The 14,415-nt window shown below is 42.6% G+C and overlaps 1 protein-coding gene across 1 annotated transcript; it reads right to left on the bottom strand.

Annotated features, from left to right (window-relative positions):
- Nucleotides 1–2,346: 2,346 nt before the first annotated feature.
- On the bottom strand, nucleotides 2,347–3,802 carry LOC114685641 (delta(14)-sterol reductase LBR-like). Its single transcript, XM_037209452.1, is given in 3 exon segments — nucleotides 2,347–2,552; nucleotides 2,555–2,862; nucleotides 2,864–3,802. Coding segments are annotated over 3 exon segments (1,431 nt in total). The 5' UTR covers nucleotides 3,781–3,802.
- Between the last annotated feature and the right edge of the window lie 10,613 nt (nucleotides 3,803–14,415).

The raw sequence follows: 14,415 nt of genomic DNA, 5'->3' as shown, positions 1-14,415 counted from the left end.
CCTAACTGTAGTTGTCCTAGTGACTTTCTATTACACTGTCCACTACTACATCATACCTGGGCATCTCTGCAATAGAACAGACCAGCTAACTTGCTGTTTGAAAAAGGCTTCATAACTGTATGAGATCTAAATCCTGGGGAACCTGAGGGTGTACAATTGAAATGTAATCATTTTGTGTCCAAGGTCTCTATGGAATCAAGGATGAAGTCTTCCTCAGTGTCCCTTGTATCCTGGGACAAAATGGAATCTCAGATGTTGTGAAGGTGACTCTGACTTCTGAAGAGGAGGCCCGCTTGAAGAAGAGTGCAGATACACTCTGGGGCATCCAGTAAGAGCTGCAGTTCTAAAGTCCTCAGATATCCTAGAGCTTCACTGTCCAGGCTGCAGCAGGGTTTCTATGGAGACCACACACTGTCTCCTCATCTGAGCAGTGTTTAGTGTGGTTGTGTTAAGGTGGCAATTCCCACAGCTCTGCCCTGATGTACTTGTGTAGTGGTAACCTGGTTGATGTGACAGTCCCACTGTCATCCTACTGTCTCTGAGACACACTGCCAACTGTGTGCAGGCTTCCGTTATCTTGGGAGCCTGCTGTGTCTGCTGCGCACCCTCGCCAACATGCCTAGGCCAGTGAGTTCCCAGTCAGTCATAATGCGGCTCCAGGGGGTAAATTCATCATGCATATTTGTGCATAACTGTTCTAAAGGATATTATTTTGTGTATTATGTGTCTGTAGTGTACATTGAAATATTATGCAAAAAGTAAGATGTGCATATGGATGATGCAACCAACTACCCAAGTGTCATGCCAATGAAAACACCAAATAAAGCTTGAACAGTGATTACTCCGCTCATTTTTTTTTTTTTTTTTTTTTTTTTTTTTTGGGACAGCATTTTTTGTCTATGCACCTTTCCTGGAACTCACTCTGTAGCCTAGGCTGTCCTCAAACTCAGAGAGATCCGCCTGGCTCTGCCTCCCAAGTGCTGGGATTAAAGGCGTGCACCACCACAATCCCACTCCAGCTCATTTCTTAAGATTGAGTTGGGGAGCCAGTCAAGGTGGCACTTACTTGCCTTTGATTCCAGCAGAGGCAGGTGGATCTGCATTCCAGCCAGCCTGGTTTGCATAGTTCCAGGACAGCTGGAGTTATATAGTGAGACCATGTTTAGAAAACAAACAGTACACAGTTGGGCTGGGGAGACACTCAGTTGGTAAAGCATTGGATCCCCAGGTCTTAAAACACCCCTTCAATCTCAGCACTGGGGAGGTAGAGACATAGAGCCAGCTCGAGTTGTGAATTGCTAACTCTGGGTTCAGTAAGTGTCTTAAGGTGTTTCTATTGCTGTGAAGAGACAATGATCACAGCAACTCTTCTAAATGAAAGCATTTAATTGGGGCTGGCTTACAGTTCAAAGGTTTAGTCCATTATCTTCATAGGGGGGAGCTGGCAGCTTACAGGATCAGCAAGCCGTATGAACCGAGTCAATGGGCCCTGCTTGGGCATCTGAAACCCCAAAGTCCGCCCCCCACCCGTGACAAATCTCCTCCTGGAAGTCCAATCCTAATGCCACACCCTCAGCATTCAAATATGAGTCTATGGAGGCCATGCTTATTCAAACCACAGGGAGGGACTTAGTCTCAAATAGTTAAAGTAGATAGCCTTCAGGAAGACATCTCAGGTTAACCTCCATCCTACACAGTCATATGGGCATATACACAGACATAACGCTGCTTTTACTGTCACATTATAGAGGAATAACAAGTTCTTGGACAAGTTGTCTTTTTGTTTTTTGTTTTTTGTTTTTTGTTTTTTGTTTTTGTTTTTGTTTTTTTTTTTTTTTAGAGTACTGATTTAGGGATTTTTTTTTGGATTTTGATGTGTATGGGTGTTTTGCCTACGTGTAGGTCTGTGTCACCTGGAACTGTAGGTACAGATGGTTGTGGGTGCTGGGGGTTAGACCCAGGTCCTCTGCAAGAGCTGCAGGTGATCTAATCCTGAGCCAACTCTCCACCCTCTCTGGACACTATTTAATGAACAGCTAATTGGTATAAATTTATATTGATGGTATAACTAGATTATTTTATTTCAAGATGGAGTTTTTCTGTGTAGCCTTGGCTGTTCTGGAACTTACTCTGTAGACCAGGCTGGCCTACAGAATTCAGAGATCCACCTGTCTCTGCAACCCAAGTACTGGGATTAAAGATGTGAGCCACCTCCACTCAGCTCTAGATTATTTTTTTTTTTTTTTGAGCTCAAAGCAACTTTTCATTTTCAAATAAAATCTTCTTATAAAGCTTGCCAACCATCAAAAGAAAACATCTTACAGCTGATACCCAGACACTGGAGCACTACCCTAGCTCAGACTCTTTATGGCTGACCAGGTAAAAGGCCTGAAGGCTGTAGGTGAATGGGACCCACACTAAATCCCCAAAGGCCAACATGAAGCCAAAGCCATCATGGACCATGTCCATGGTAGTCAGCAACGCATCCTCATTCCAGAGGGCATCCACCACAAACAAGAGCTGGAAACTGTTAACCGAGACCATTGCAAGGACGGGGCATCACGTTCTTGTACTTTCATTTCAGCCAAAAGAATCACCAAGTTCACCACAACCCATCCAATCAATCCAGGACACAATTCACAAAAGTATTTGAGATCAAAAGCACCCATTCGAGGATTTAATTCACTGCCAATGAAGAAATCATAGACAGCATTTCCAGAACTGGCCGGGGACAGCTCATTCCTCGGGGCCTTCAAAGAGTGGGCGTGGAGGTAGACACTCAAGAGCACCGAGAGGACGACGGCTGTGAGTGCAAACTGAAGGGAGTGAGTGTACACATAGTGCAGCCCCACTCCCCAGAAGAGCATAGAATCCATTTAGTCTATACTTGAGTCTTCTTCCATCAACAAGAGGTGTTCCTGCTATAGCCTTCCCAATCGGCAGAAGGTAAAAGAGAGCCTGAACAAAAAACCAGAGCAGGTAGATGCCGCACACTCTGGTTTCCCAGAGTTCGTCCAAAGCTGGCAGAGGAGGAGGGAACGTCAGTAGGCTGGAGTCCTTCTGTCTGCGCTGCAGCAGCAGCAGCAGGAAGAGGACAGCAGGCAGGCCAGGCATGATGAGGAACGCGCCAGGTACACCTCCAAACTCCAAGTCCTTCCTCTGTGGAGTGGTCACTTGAAAGGTCTCCAAAGGTGCGGGTCCTCTGGTAACAAGCTTTTGTTCCTTGGACTCGACTTCCTTGACTTTGGCCTCTTCTCTTCTTGGACCAAGGCTGTACTGTGTAGCTATGTAACTGCCTTCTGGTGACAAAATAATTCTTTCCTGCTTGTTCTTATGTGATATGTCATTCCTCTCCATATGTTCGGGCTCCCCATTGTATACATGGATGCTTTTTCCAAATGGCTTCAATACAAGCGGAGTCAGTTTAACTTGCAGAATTTCCCTCCCTGCTTCCTTTTCCTTAATGTCAGCCTGGTGGGAGGCAGAGGCAGTTCTTCTGGAACCTTTTGGTGCCCTGCCAGGGCACCGGGAGCGTGACCTTGAGCCGCTGCCACGGCATCTTGAAGGAGAGCTGGAAGTTGAACCACTTTTCCTTTGCTTAAAGGATTTTAAAGGCTTCACATCGCTCTCCTTCAGTTCCAGCTCAGTTCCATCTTTGTATTTTACAGTGTCCAGCTGGGATTTGCTGTCATGGTTCAGAATTTCTACTTCATAATAAAGGGAGCTCCCAGGCCATCGACCTCTGACCACTTCACCCTCGGCAAACTTCCTACTTGGCATCTTCTAAAATTAGTCTGACCTCGCTCCGGCGGGAACTCCAGCCACTCCCGACCTGTGGCAGTTTCGCGTGCGACACACTCGTCTGCCACGCACTCGCGCCTTCGAGGTCCCTAGATTATTTTTATTAGTATATTTCTATTATTAGCCGATTTTGTATTCTAAGCACAAGCAATAAGTCTTAACTATGATGTCCCACATTCACGTAGGCATCCGATACATTTGTGTAAAAATTTGGCAATTGATCATAAGCAACAATACTCCATCACTAAGGAAGGGGATAGACACATGGTGCTGAAGAATTCTAAACCAGGTCCAGGGAGATAGCAGCACAGCAGGTAAAGGTGATTGCCACATGAGGCCCTGAGTTCAACCCCCAGAGACCTCGTAGAAAATATTTGCCTGTAGGAAAGGCTATGGCGCATTTTCTTTCCTTCCTTCCTTCTTCTTTCTTTCTTTTTCTTTTCTTTCTTTTGTTCTTTCTTTCTTTCTTTCTTTCTTTTTCTTTTTCTTTTTTTTTTTTTGGTTTTGGGAGACAGGGTTTCTCTGTGCAGCCCTGGTTTTCTTGGAACTCACTTGTTCTTTATACAAATCTGGCCTCAAAACTCGGAGATCTTCCTGCCTCTGCCTCCATGGTACTAGGATTAAAGGTCTGTACCACCATCACTGCCCACTAATTACTATTCTTAGTAATTGATGTGGAAGGGTCCAGCTCACTGTGGGTGGTGACATCACTGGGCAGGTAGTCCTGGATTATATAAGAAACCAGGCTGAGCAAGTCATAGAGAAGAAGCCAGTGAGCGGGTTTCCCAAAGCCTTTGCTACAGTTCCTGCCTCCAGGTTTCTACTTTGAGTTCCTGTGGTCATTGACTGGATGGTGGATTATGATGTGGAAGTGTAAACCAAATAAAGCTGTCCCTCCCCAAGTTGGTCATGGTGTTCATCACAACAGTAAAAAGCTAAGACACCAGCCCTGGAAATTGTACTAGAAAGAGGTTTCTGCACTAACTTGCCATTTCTGCCTCCAAGGCTTTCCTGCTAGGGTTTGATCTTGAGAGATAGTTAAGGGGAAGGAAATTGGGGCTTGTTTTTTCTCCTCTGATGTAAAAATAACAAGATCAGTCAAGGCAGTCTTGACAATTTACCCTATTATAATTGGATTTGCTCTATTAACAGACTTAAAAAGAAACAGCTGTTAGGTTATAATTTATATACTATAAAGTTCAATTTTATTTATTATTTTGTTTAATATTGGATCTCCTGTAGCCCAGATTGGCCTGGAGCATTGTATGTAGCTGAGGATGACCTTGAAGTCCTTATTCCAGTGCCTCCACCTCCCAAGTGTTGTAATTACAAGTGCACACCACCACACTCTTGCTTCACTTTATTTTTAAAGTTCTCTTGAAGCTAAGTTGGGGCTTCATGTATTTTAGTATAGGATTAGGCAATGGGTTGAGACATTTTCTCAGAAGGAAAGATAGTTACCCACACCTAACAACACAGGTGTAGGCTTCACCGTGAAAAATACCCAGCATGGTGGTGCATTCCTTTGATACCAGTACAGAGACAAAGTGAAGATTTCTGTGACTTGAGGTTAGTTGGTCTGAAAGGGCCTAGAAGAGGTCACATGAGGTCATCCTGACTCCATAACTCCTCCTCTCCCCAACCACATCCTGTTTGCCAGAACTGGTTTCTCCATTCTGAGAAACAAGGCTTTGTAAGATGTTTAACAGATGCAAGGGTTCCTCCTTCTGTGCTTGGAAACCTGAGGGGCAGAGGCAGGCAGATCTCTGAGTTCAAGGCCAGCCTAGTCTACATTGTGAGTTCCAGGACTACATGGAAAAACTCTGCCTCAAAATAAATTAATCCAATTTAAAAAATGAAAATAAATAAAAAGAATAAAGGAAAAAGAAACCCCTCAGCCTGTACCTGGTATGATGCAATTGTGGTTTTAGCTTTATAAACTCTATCCTGCCCAACTTGTGGGTTCAGTGTTCCTTGTGGCAGGACCCTGCTCTTTTTGGTTTTTTTTTTTTTTTTTTTTTTTTGTCTTTCAAGAAAGGGTTTCTCTGTGTAGCCCTGAAACTCACAGAGATCCACCTGCTTCTGCCTCCTGAGTGCTGGGATTAAAGACATGAGCCACTACCAAGCTAAGAATGGACTCTCAATTGCCCTTATACTCAATAGCGGTCTGTAACTTTGTCGTGTGGACCAAAACATGTCTACACATTGAGTTCCAGCTCTGAGAGTGGAGGCTGCTCTGTCAGAGGACCCAGGTTTAAGTACCACCCTACCTAGTGGTATGGCAGCTCACATCCATCTATAACTCCAGTCCCAGGGGCTCCAACATTCTCTTTTGGCCTCCCACACACAACAAACACAGGTCCCCTGCAAAAGCAACAAGTGCTTCTAACTGCTGATTAAACTCTCCAGCCCCCAAAGGGATCTTGATCACCTGTCTCTTTCATAAAATGTCACATTGGTGCACTATATTGATAACATTATGCTGATTGGATCAGGTGACCAGAGGTAGCAACCACTTTGGACTTGTTGGTAAAATAAATGTGCATCAGAGGATGGGAAATAAATCCAACCAAAATTCATGGGCCTTCTACCTCAGTGAAATTTCTAGGAGTCCAGTGGTGTGAGGCATGCAGACATATTGCTCCTAAGGTGAAGGATAAGTTATTGCATCTGGCCACTCCCACCACCAAGAAAGAAGGACAACATTTAGTTGTCCTCTCTGGATCCTGCAGACAGCACATTCCTCACCTGTGTATGTCACTCTGGCCCAAAGATCAAATGTCTAGGAAAGCTGCTAACTTTGAGTGGGGCCTGTAACAGGAGAAAACTCTTCAACAGGTCCAGGCTGCTGTGCAGGCTGCTCTACCCCTCGGACCATGTGATCCAGCAGACCCTAAGGTACTTGGGGTGACAGAGACCCAAAGAGATGCTGTTTTGAGCCTTTTGCAGGCCCCTAGAAGTGAATCACAAAGGAGACATTTGGGATTTTGGAGCAAGGTGTCATCTGCAGACAACTATTCTCCCTTTAGGAGAGAGTTCTTGGCCTGTTACTGGATCTTAGTGGAAATGAACATTTGACAATAGGCTGTTGTGAGATATTTGATTACACTGTGTAAAAATATCTCACTGTGATTGGTTAAGTAAAAAGCTAAAGAACAAATAGCTAGGCAGGATCTCCAGGCGGGACCTCTTGATAGAGAGTGCCCTGGGAAGAAGAAATGGAGACTCACCAGCCTGACACAGAGGAAGCAGCACATGAGGAGGGAGAGGTAAAAACCACAAGGTACATGGTAGCACATAGATGAGTAGAAATGGGTTAATTTAAGTTATAAGAGATAATTAGAAACAAGTCTAAGCTAAGGCTGAGCTTTCATAATAAGTCTCTGTGTCAGTATTTGGGAGTTGGCTGGCAGGACGGAGAAAGGCTGGTTATAACAGGCCACTGAGTTATTATGTGACCTGAGCTGCCCATCATGAACTGGGTATTATCTGACCCACCAGGTCATACAGTAGGAGGCACACAGCAGCAATCTATTAACAAGTAAAAGTGGTATAAATATGATCAGGCCTGAGCAGGTCCTGAGAGTACAAGCAAGTTACAAGAAGAAGTTGCCCAAATGCCTGTGGTTGCTATTGCGATTACAGAGCCTTTTATCCCAAGCATACACCTCATGGGGTGTTCCCAATGAGTGGTTGACCGATGAAGACCAGGATAGGTCCTGGTTTATTGATGGTTCTGCACATTATGCCAGCACTACCCAAAAGTGAACAGCGGTAGCATTACAACCCCTTTCTGGGACAACCCTGAATGATATTGGGGAAGGGAAATCTTCAAAATGGGCAGAGCTTTGGGCAGTACACATGGTCAATATTTTGCTTGAAATGAGAAATGACCAGATGACCAATTGTTCACTGATTCATGAACTGTAGCCAATACATTGGCTGGAGGGACAGGAAATTGGAAAGAGAAGATTAGAAAATTGTAAGAACAAAATTGGAAAATCTGGAAGAAATGGACAATTTTCTGGATAGATACAACATACCAAAGTTCAATCAAGTCCAGATAAACTAATAGACCAATAGCCCCTAAAGAAATAGAAACAGTCATTAAAAGTCTCCCAACAAACAAACAAAAAAACAAAAAAAAAACAAAACAAAACAAACAAAAAAAAAAAAAAAAAAACAGGACCAGATGGTTTTAGTGCAGAATTCTACCAAATATTCAAAAACTAATTCCAACACTCTTCAAATTGTTCCACATAATAGAAACAGAAAGAACAATACCAAACTCTTTTTATGAGGATACAGTTACCCTGATACCCAAACCACACAAAGATGCAACAAAAAAAGAGAATTACAGGCCAATCTCCCTCATGAACACTGACAAAAATACTCAACAAAATATTGGTAAACCAAATCCAGGAACACATCAAAACAATTATCCACCATGACCAAATAGGTTTCATCCCAAGGATGCAAGGATGGTTCAACATAGGAAAATCTGTCAATGTAATACACCATATAAACAAACTGCAAGAAAAAAAACCACATGATCATCTCATTAGATGCTGAAAAAGCCTTTGACAAAATCTAATACCCCTTTATGATAAAGGTCTGAGAGTGATCAGGAATACAAGGAACATTCCTAAACATAATAAAGGCAATTCACAGCAAGCCAACAGCCAACATCAAATTAAATGGAGAGAAATTCAAAGCGATTCCACTAAAATCAGGAACAAAGCAAGGCTGTCCACTCTCTCCATATTTATTCAAGATAGTACTTGAAGTTCTAGCTAGAGCTATAAGACAACAAAAGGAGATCAAGGGGATACAAATTGGAAAGGAAGAAGTAAAACTTTCACTATTGCAGATGATATGATACATAAGTGACCCCAAAATTCTACCAGGGAATTCTACAGCTGATAAACTCCTTCAGTAAAGTGGCAGGATACAAGATCAACTCAAAAAAATCAGTAGCCCTCCTGTACACAAATGATAAAACGGATGAGAAAGAAATCAGAGAAACATCATCCTTTACAATAGCCACAAATAATATAAAATACCTTGGGATAACTAAACAAGTGAAGGACCTGTTTGATAAGAACCTTAAGTCTCTAAAGAAAGAAACTGAAAAGATATCAGAAAATGGAAGGATCTCCCATGCTCATGCATAGGTAGGATTAACAAAGGAAAAATGGCAATCTTACCAAAAGCAATCTACAGATTCAGTGCAATCCCCATCAAAATCCCAACACAATTCTTCACAGACTTGGAAAGAACAATACTCAACTTCATATGGAAAAACAAAAGACCCAGAATAGCTAAAAGAATTCTGTATAATAAAGCAAACTCTGGAGACATCACCATCCTTGACCTCAAGCTCTACTATAGAGCTATAGTAATAAAAACAGCTTGATACTGGCATAAAAACCGATATACAGACCAATGGAATTGAATTGAAGACCCTGACATTAATCCACACACATATGAACATATGATTTTTGACAAAGAAGCCAAAACTGTACAATGGAAAAAAGAAAGCATCTTCAACAAATGGTGCTGGCATAACTGGATGTCAATATGTAAAAGATTACAAATAGATCCATACCTGTCACCATGCACAAAACTTAAGTCCAAGTGGATCAAAGACCTCAAGATATATACAGTTATACTGTACTTGACAGAAGAGAAAGTAGGAAGTACTCTTGAATGCATTAGCACAGGAGATCACTTCCTAAATATAACACCAGTAGTACAGACACTGAGAACAACAATTAATAAATGGGACCTCTTGAAACTGAAAAGCTTTTGTAGGGCAAAAGATTTGGTCAATAAGACAAAAAGACAGCCTACAGAATGGGAAAAGATCTTCATCAACTCCACATCTGGTAGAGGACTGATCTCCAAAGTATATAAAGAAATCAAGAAACTAGACTTCCAAATACTAAACAATCCAATTAAAAAATGGGCTAAAGAGCTAAACAGAGAGTTCTCAAAAGAAGAATTTCAAATGGCTGAAAGACATTTAAAGAAATGCTCAACATCCTTAATCATCAGAGAAATACAAATCAAAATGACTCTGAGATACCAGCTTACACCTGTCAGAATTGCTAAGATAAAATCACTAATGACAGTCTATGTTGGAGAGGATGTGGAGCAAATTGAACACTCCTCCACTGTTGGTGGGAATGTAAACTTGTACAACCACTGTGGAAATCAGTATGGCGGCTTCTCAGAAAATTGGGAATCTACCTCAAGACAAAGCCATACCACTCTTGGGCATATACCGAAGGAATGCTCAATCATACCACAAAGATACATGCTCAATTATGTTCATAGCAGCATTATTTGTAATATCCAGAACCTGGAAACAACCCAGATACCCGTCAACTGAAGAATGGCTTAAGAAAATGTGGTACATATACACAATGGAGTACTACTCAGCAGAGAAAAACAATGACAGCATGAAATTTGCAGGAAAATGGATGAAACTAGAAAATATCATTCTGAGTGAGGCAACCCAAACCCAGAAGGACAAACATGGTATGTACGCACTCATAAGTGGATAATAGATATAAACCAAAAAACAATCAAACTGCAACCTGTAGATGTAACCAACTGTCTTATTAAATAAGAAACACAGAACCAACGTAAAAGAGAAAGCCAAGAAGTCAGAACTCAGAACTAAAACCTTACCCTTCCTCCTGCGGTGATCCTACCTTTCCGAAAGAGACCTACTTCCTGTGTGTTTGTCTTTAGATAGTCTTTCTGTTCTGCCCTCTCATTGGTTGTAAACCCAAACACGTGACTGCCTCGTCACTGCCTCTAAGTACAGTCCTCCAGGTTTTAAAGGCGTACGTCTCCAATGCTGGCTGTATCCCTGAACACACAGAGACTTACCTAGCTCTGCCTACCAAATGCTGGAATTAAAAGCGTGCGCCGCCGCCACCACCACCATGCTCTTGCTATGGCTCTAATAGCTCTGACCCCCAGGCAACTTTATTTATTAACATACAATTAAAATCACTTTTCAGTACAAATAAAATACCACCACAGCAACCTGTAGTAGGTAGCCATTCCAGCTTTGACCTGGAAGTTCCAACCCCCATTGAGGCTTCAGTAACTGTCACTCTTGCAAGGCCAGGCTGAGAGAGGATGCTGAAGACCCGAGATCTGGATGTGCCAGCTCTCTTGGTTCCTGGACCCTGGAAGGCTGGAGGCAGACTGAGCAGAGTTCTCCAGAGACACTGCCAGACTGTGCCACACCTTTCCCAGACTCTGTAACCTATCCCTTCACTTGTAAGTTACCCCACAAATTAAAACTCCCTTTTAACTACGTGGAGTGGCCTTAATAATTTCACCAATAGCAACCCACAAAACCAGGGAGGCTATATAGCAAGGGGGACCCTAGGATGACTGTGGATTATAATAAGTTTTGGTTTTACTCAATCACTGGGAAAGCTTCAGTGCAACATTTCACTATTAGGATAAGAATTTATACTGTATTAAACTGATAATAGAAAAAATAAAATATAAAAAAAGAAAATTGTGAGAAAGATATCTGAGGAAGAAGTTTGTGAACGGCTCTCTACAAATGGGGAAGGATGTGAAGATAATTTTGTCCCATGTAAATACTCATCAAAAGGTAACTTCAGCAGAGGAGGAGTTCAGTAATCAAGGAGACAGAATGACCTGTTCTGTGGACAGTCAGCCTCTTTCCCCATCCATCCCTGTCCTTGTCCAGTGGGCCCATGAACAAAGTGGGCACGGTGGCAGAGATGGGGGTTATACATGCACTTGACAACATGGGCTTCCACTCACCGTGGGGGATGTGGCTACAGCTACTGCTAAGTGCTAGATCTGCCAACCACAGAGACCAACACTGAACCCCCTAGTATGACACCACATGGTGGCCATCCAGCAGGTGCCAGGTTGACCATATTGCACTACTTTCTTCATGGAAAGGACACGTTGTCCTTACTGGAGGAGATTATACTGGTCATGGATTTGCCTTTCCTACCTGTAATGCTTCTGCCAAAATTCCCATCTGTGGACTTATAGAATGCCTTCCTTATCCACTGTCATGGTATTCCACACAGTATTGCTTCTGACCAGGGAACTCATTTCACAGCCAGAAGACTGTAACAGTGGGCACACACTCATGAAATCCACTGCTCTTACCATGTTCCCTAACCATCCAAAAGGATTTGGTCTGAGAAACGAACCTTGGAAGACAGAGTTACAGCACCAATTAGGTGGCAGCAGTTTGGAGGGCTGGGGAGGATCCCCCAGAAGGAAGTATTGAATCAACATCTACTGTATGGTGCATTTTTTCCCCATAGCCAGGATTCATAAATCCAGGAGTTAAGGGATGGGAAAAAAAGTTCCAGTCAACATCACTTCTAGTGATTCAGTAGGAAATTTTTATGCTTCTGTTCCTAAGACCTTAAGTTCTGCAGGCATAGGAGTTTTGGTTTCAGAGGGGCCAGTGTACTGCCAGGAGACACAACAAGCATTCCATTGAACTAAAGCCAGACTCCCCACCCCACCACCCACCACCCACCACCTTTGGGATTCTGATACCTTAAGCCAACAACAGGCTAAGAAAGGAATAGTAGTGTTAGGAGAAGTGATTGATCCAGATTACCGTGGGGACAATGGATTGCTTCTCCACAATGCAGGTGAGTAGGATTATGCCTGCCTGGAGTGCAGAGGATCCTTTAGGGAGACTCTTGGTCCTACCATTGCCTGTGATTAAAGCCACTGGGAAACCACAATGAAATCCAGGCAGGGTGACAAAGGGCCCTGCCAGTATGGAAGAAAGTATGGGTCATTCCTCCAGGAAATGAACCCAAACCTGCTGAGGGTAGAGGAAACACAGAGTGAATAGTAGAGGAAGTTAGAAGTACCAGCTAAGGCCACGTAACCAATTGCAGAAATGAGTATAATTGGCATATGTGCCTCTGTCCTACTTTGTTAGGAACCTGTTTGTGCCGATCTACATGTATATTAAACCATTTGCCTTTTCTTTCCTCTATCATGTAATGTAACATTGATTGAGATAATATCAGTGCTTAAGATCTGTTCGACCACACTTAAATCACAAGACACTAAAACAATAGTCATTCCCCAGGGGACTTTGCCATCTATCCTAAAATGGGTAATGTGTCTGTAGTTGTGTGTGGGATAGTTCTGAGGTGGAGTTATGACCCAGCTGTTATCATTTGGACATTAATCATGACCAGTATACACATGCAGTAATTCTTTGGCAAAGCAATTGAAGCTTGAAGTTTTCAGGGTTTCAGAGAGAGGTGATAAGGATCCACACATAAAGGAATAAATGTCAGCTTCCAATTACAACCCAAAAGGGGAGTGACTAAAGCGAAGTTCTCTGGTAGGGTCAACTAAAGCCTAAGATCACTTAGGAAATCTAGCAATAGCACCTGCCTGAGGAGGAATCAAAACTTAATTTGCACACAAGGCCCTGGGTTCGATCCACAGCTCAAAACAACAACAACAAAAAAAAAAAAAACAAAAAAAAAAAAAAAAAAAAAACTTAATTTGCACAAAAGGAAGCTTGGCACTTATGCCTGCCTGGCCTGGAGGCAATCTCCTTGGGTCAGTGGGGAGTAACTAACCTTAACTCAGCAACTAGCAAGAGACTAAAACAACATCCCAGGAATGTGAGCAGTAAATCTCTTAAGTTAGGGTCTGGGGTAAAAAAACCTGGAGTGAAGGTCAGAAGTTGAGGATTTAATTGTTAGTGGTTATTTTCCCTTATCTGTAAGTGAGATGAGCTAATGTTTATCTATGTGCAGTTTTGTCCTTGGAAAAAGGTATCTTAGCTGAAATACTTTTGTCTAGAGAATGGCCCTGGCCATATGTATGTTAATAAAAAATAAACAAGCTGGGGACAGTTATCCAGTTACACCAAATGTATATGAAAAAGTCGTGCCCAAGACTGAGATGCATTTATGAGAGTACATGTACACATAACATGGAGATGCACCATAAATGGGGACAATCATAGCTGTTATTGCACAAGAAGTTTACAACAAAGGACAGCCAGTTCATTCAAAAGGCAGCAGTTTCACAATGCCTAGTGTGATGGTTTCCTCTAACAGAACCCTTAGTTTTGATTGGTTGACCTTCTGAACTCTAGTTGTCACTGCTGTATACTCCATGAACTCCATTTGCTACCAGTGGCTTTCAATAAGATTGCTTGAAGCAGGGAGATTCATCCTAAATCTAGGTGGCACCTTCTGGTAGCAGCCCATATGAAAGAACCTGGAAGAAGGAAACTGCTTTTTGCCTGCTTGCCCTCAGTCTCACTGGCAACTTCATCTTTTCTGTTGCTGTGGCATTCTGTCATTCATATTAGAATGAACTTCCAGGCCTTCAGTAGTAGTTTGGAACTGCTAAGCCATCCAACCTTGTGGACTGAGAAACTACTGGATTCTCAGCCTCTCCAGTTATTGGACTACCCAGACCACGGCCTGCAAGCCAGTTTAACAATCCTCTTTTAATATATATCTGTGTATATATATGTGTGTGTGTGTGTGTGTGTGTGTGTGTGTGTGTGTATGTATATATTCTGCGACTTCTATTCCTTTA

This window comes from Peromyscus leucopus, chromosome 1 (assembly GCF_004664715.2).
Source record: "Peromyscus leucopus breed LL Stock chromosome 1, UCI_PerLeu_2.1, whole genome shotgun sequence".
NCBI classification, from domain to species: Eukaryota; Metazoa; Chordata; class Mammalia; order Rodentia; family Cricetidae; genus Peromyscus; species Peromyscus leucopus.
The sequence above is the reverse complement of the archived record's forward strand: the minus strand, read 5'-3'. Positions and strand labels throughout refer to the sequence as shown.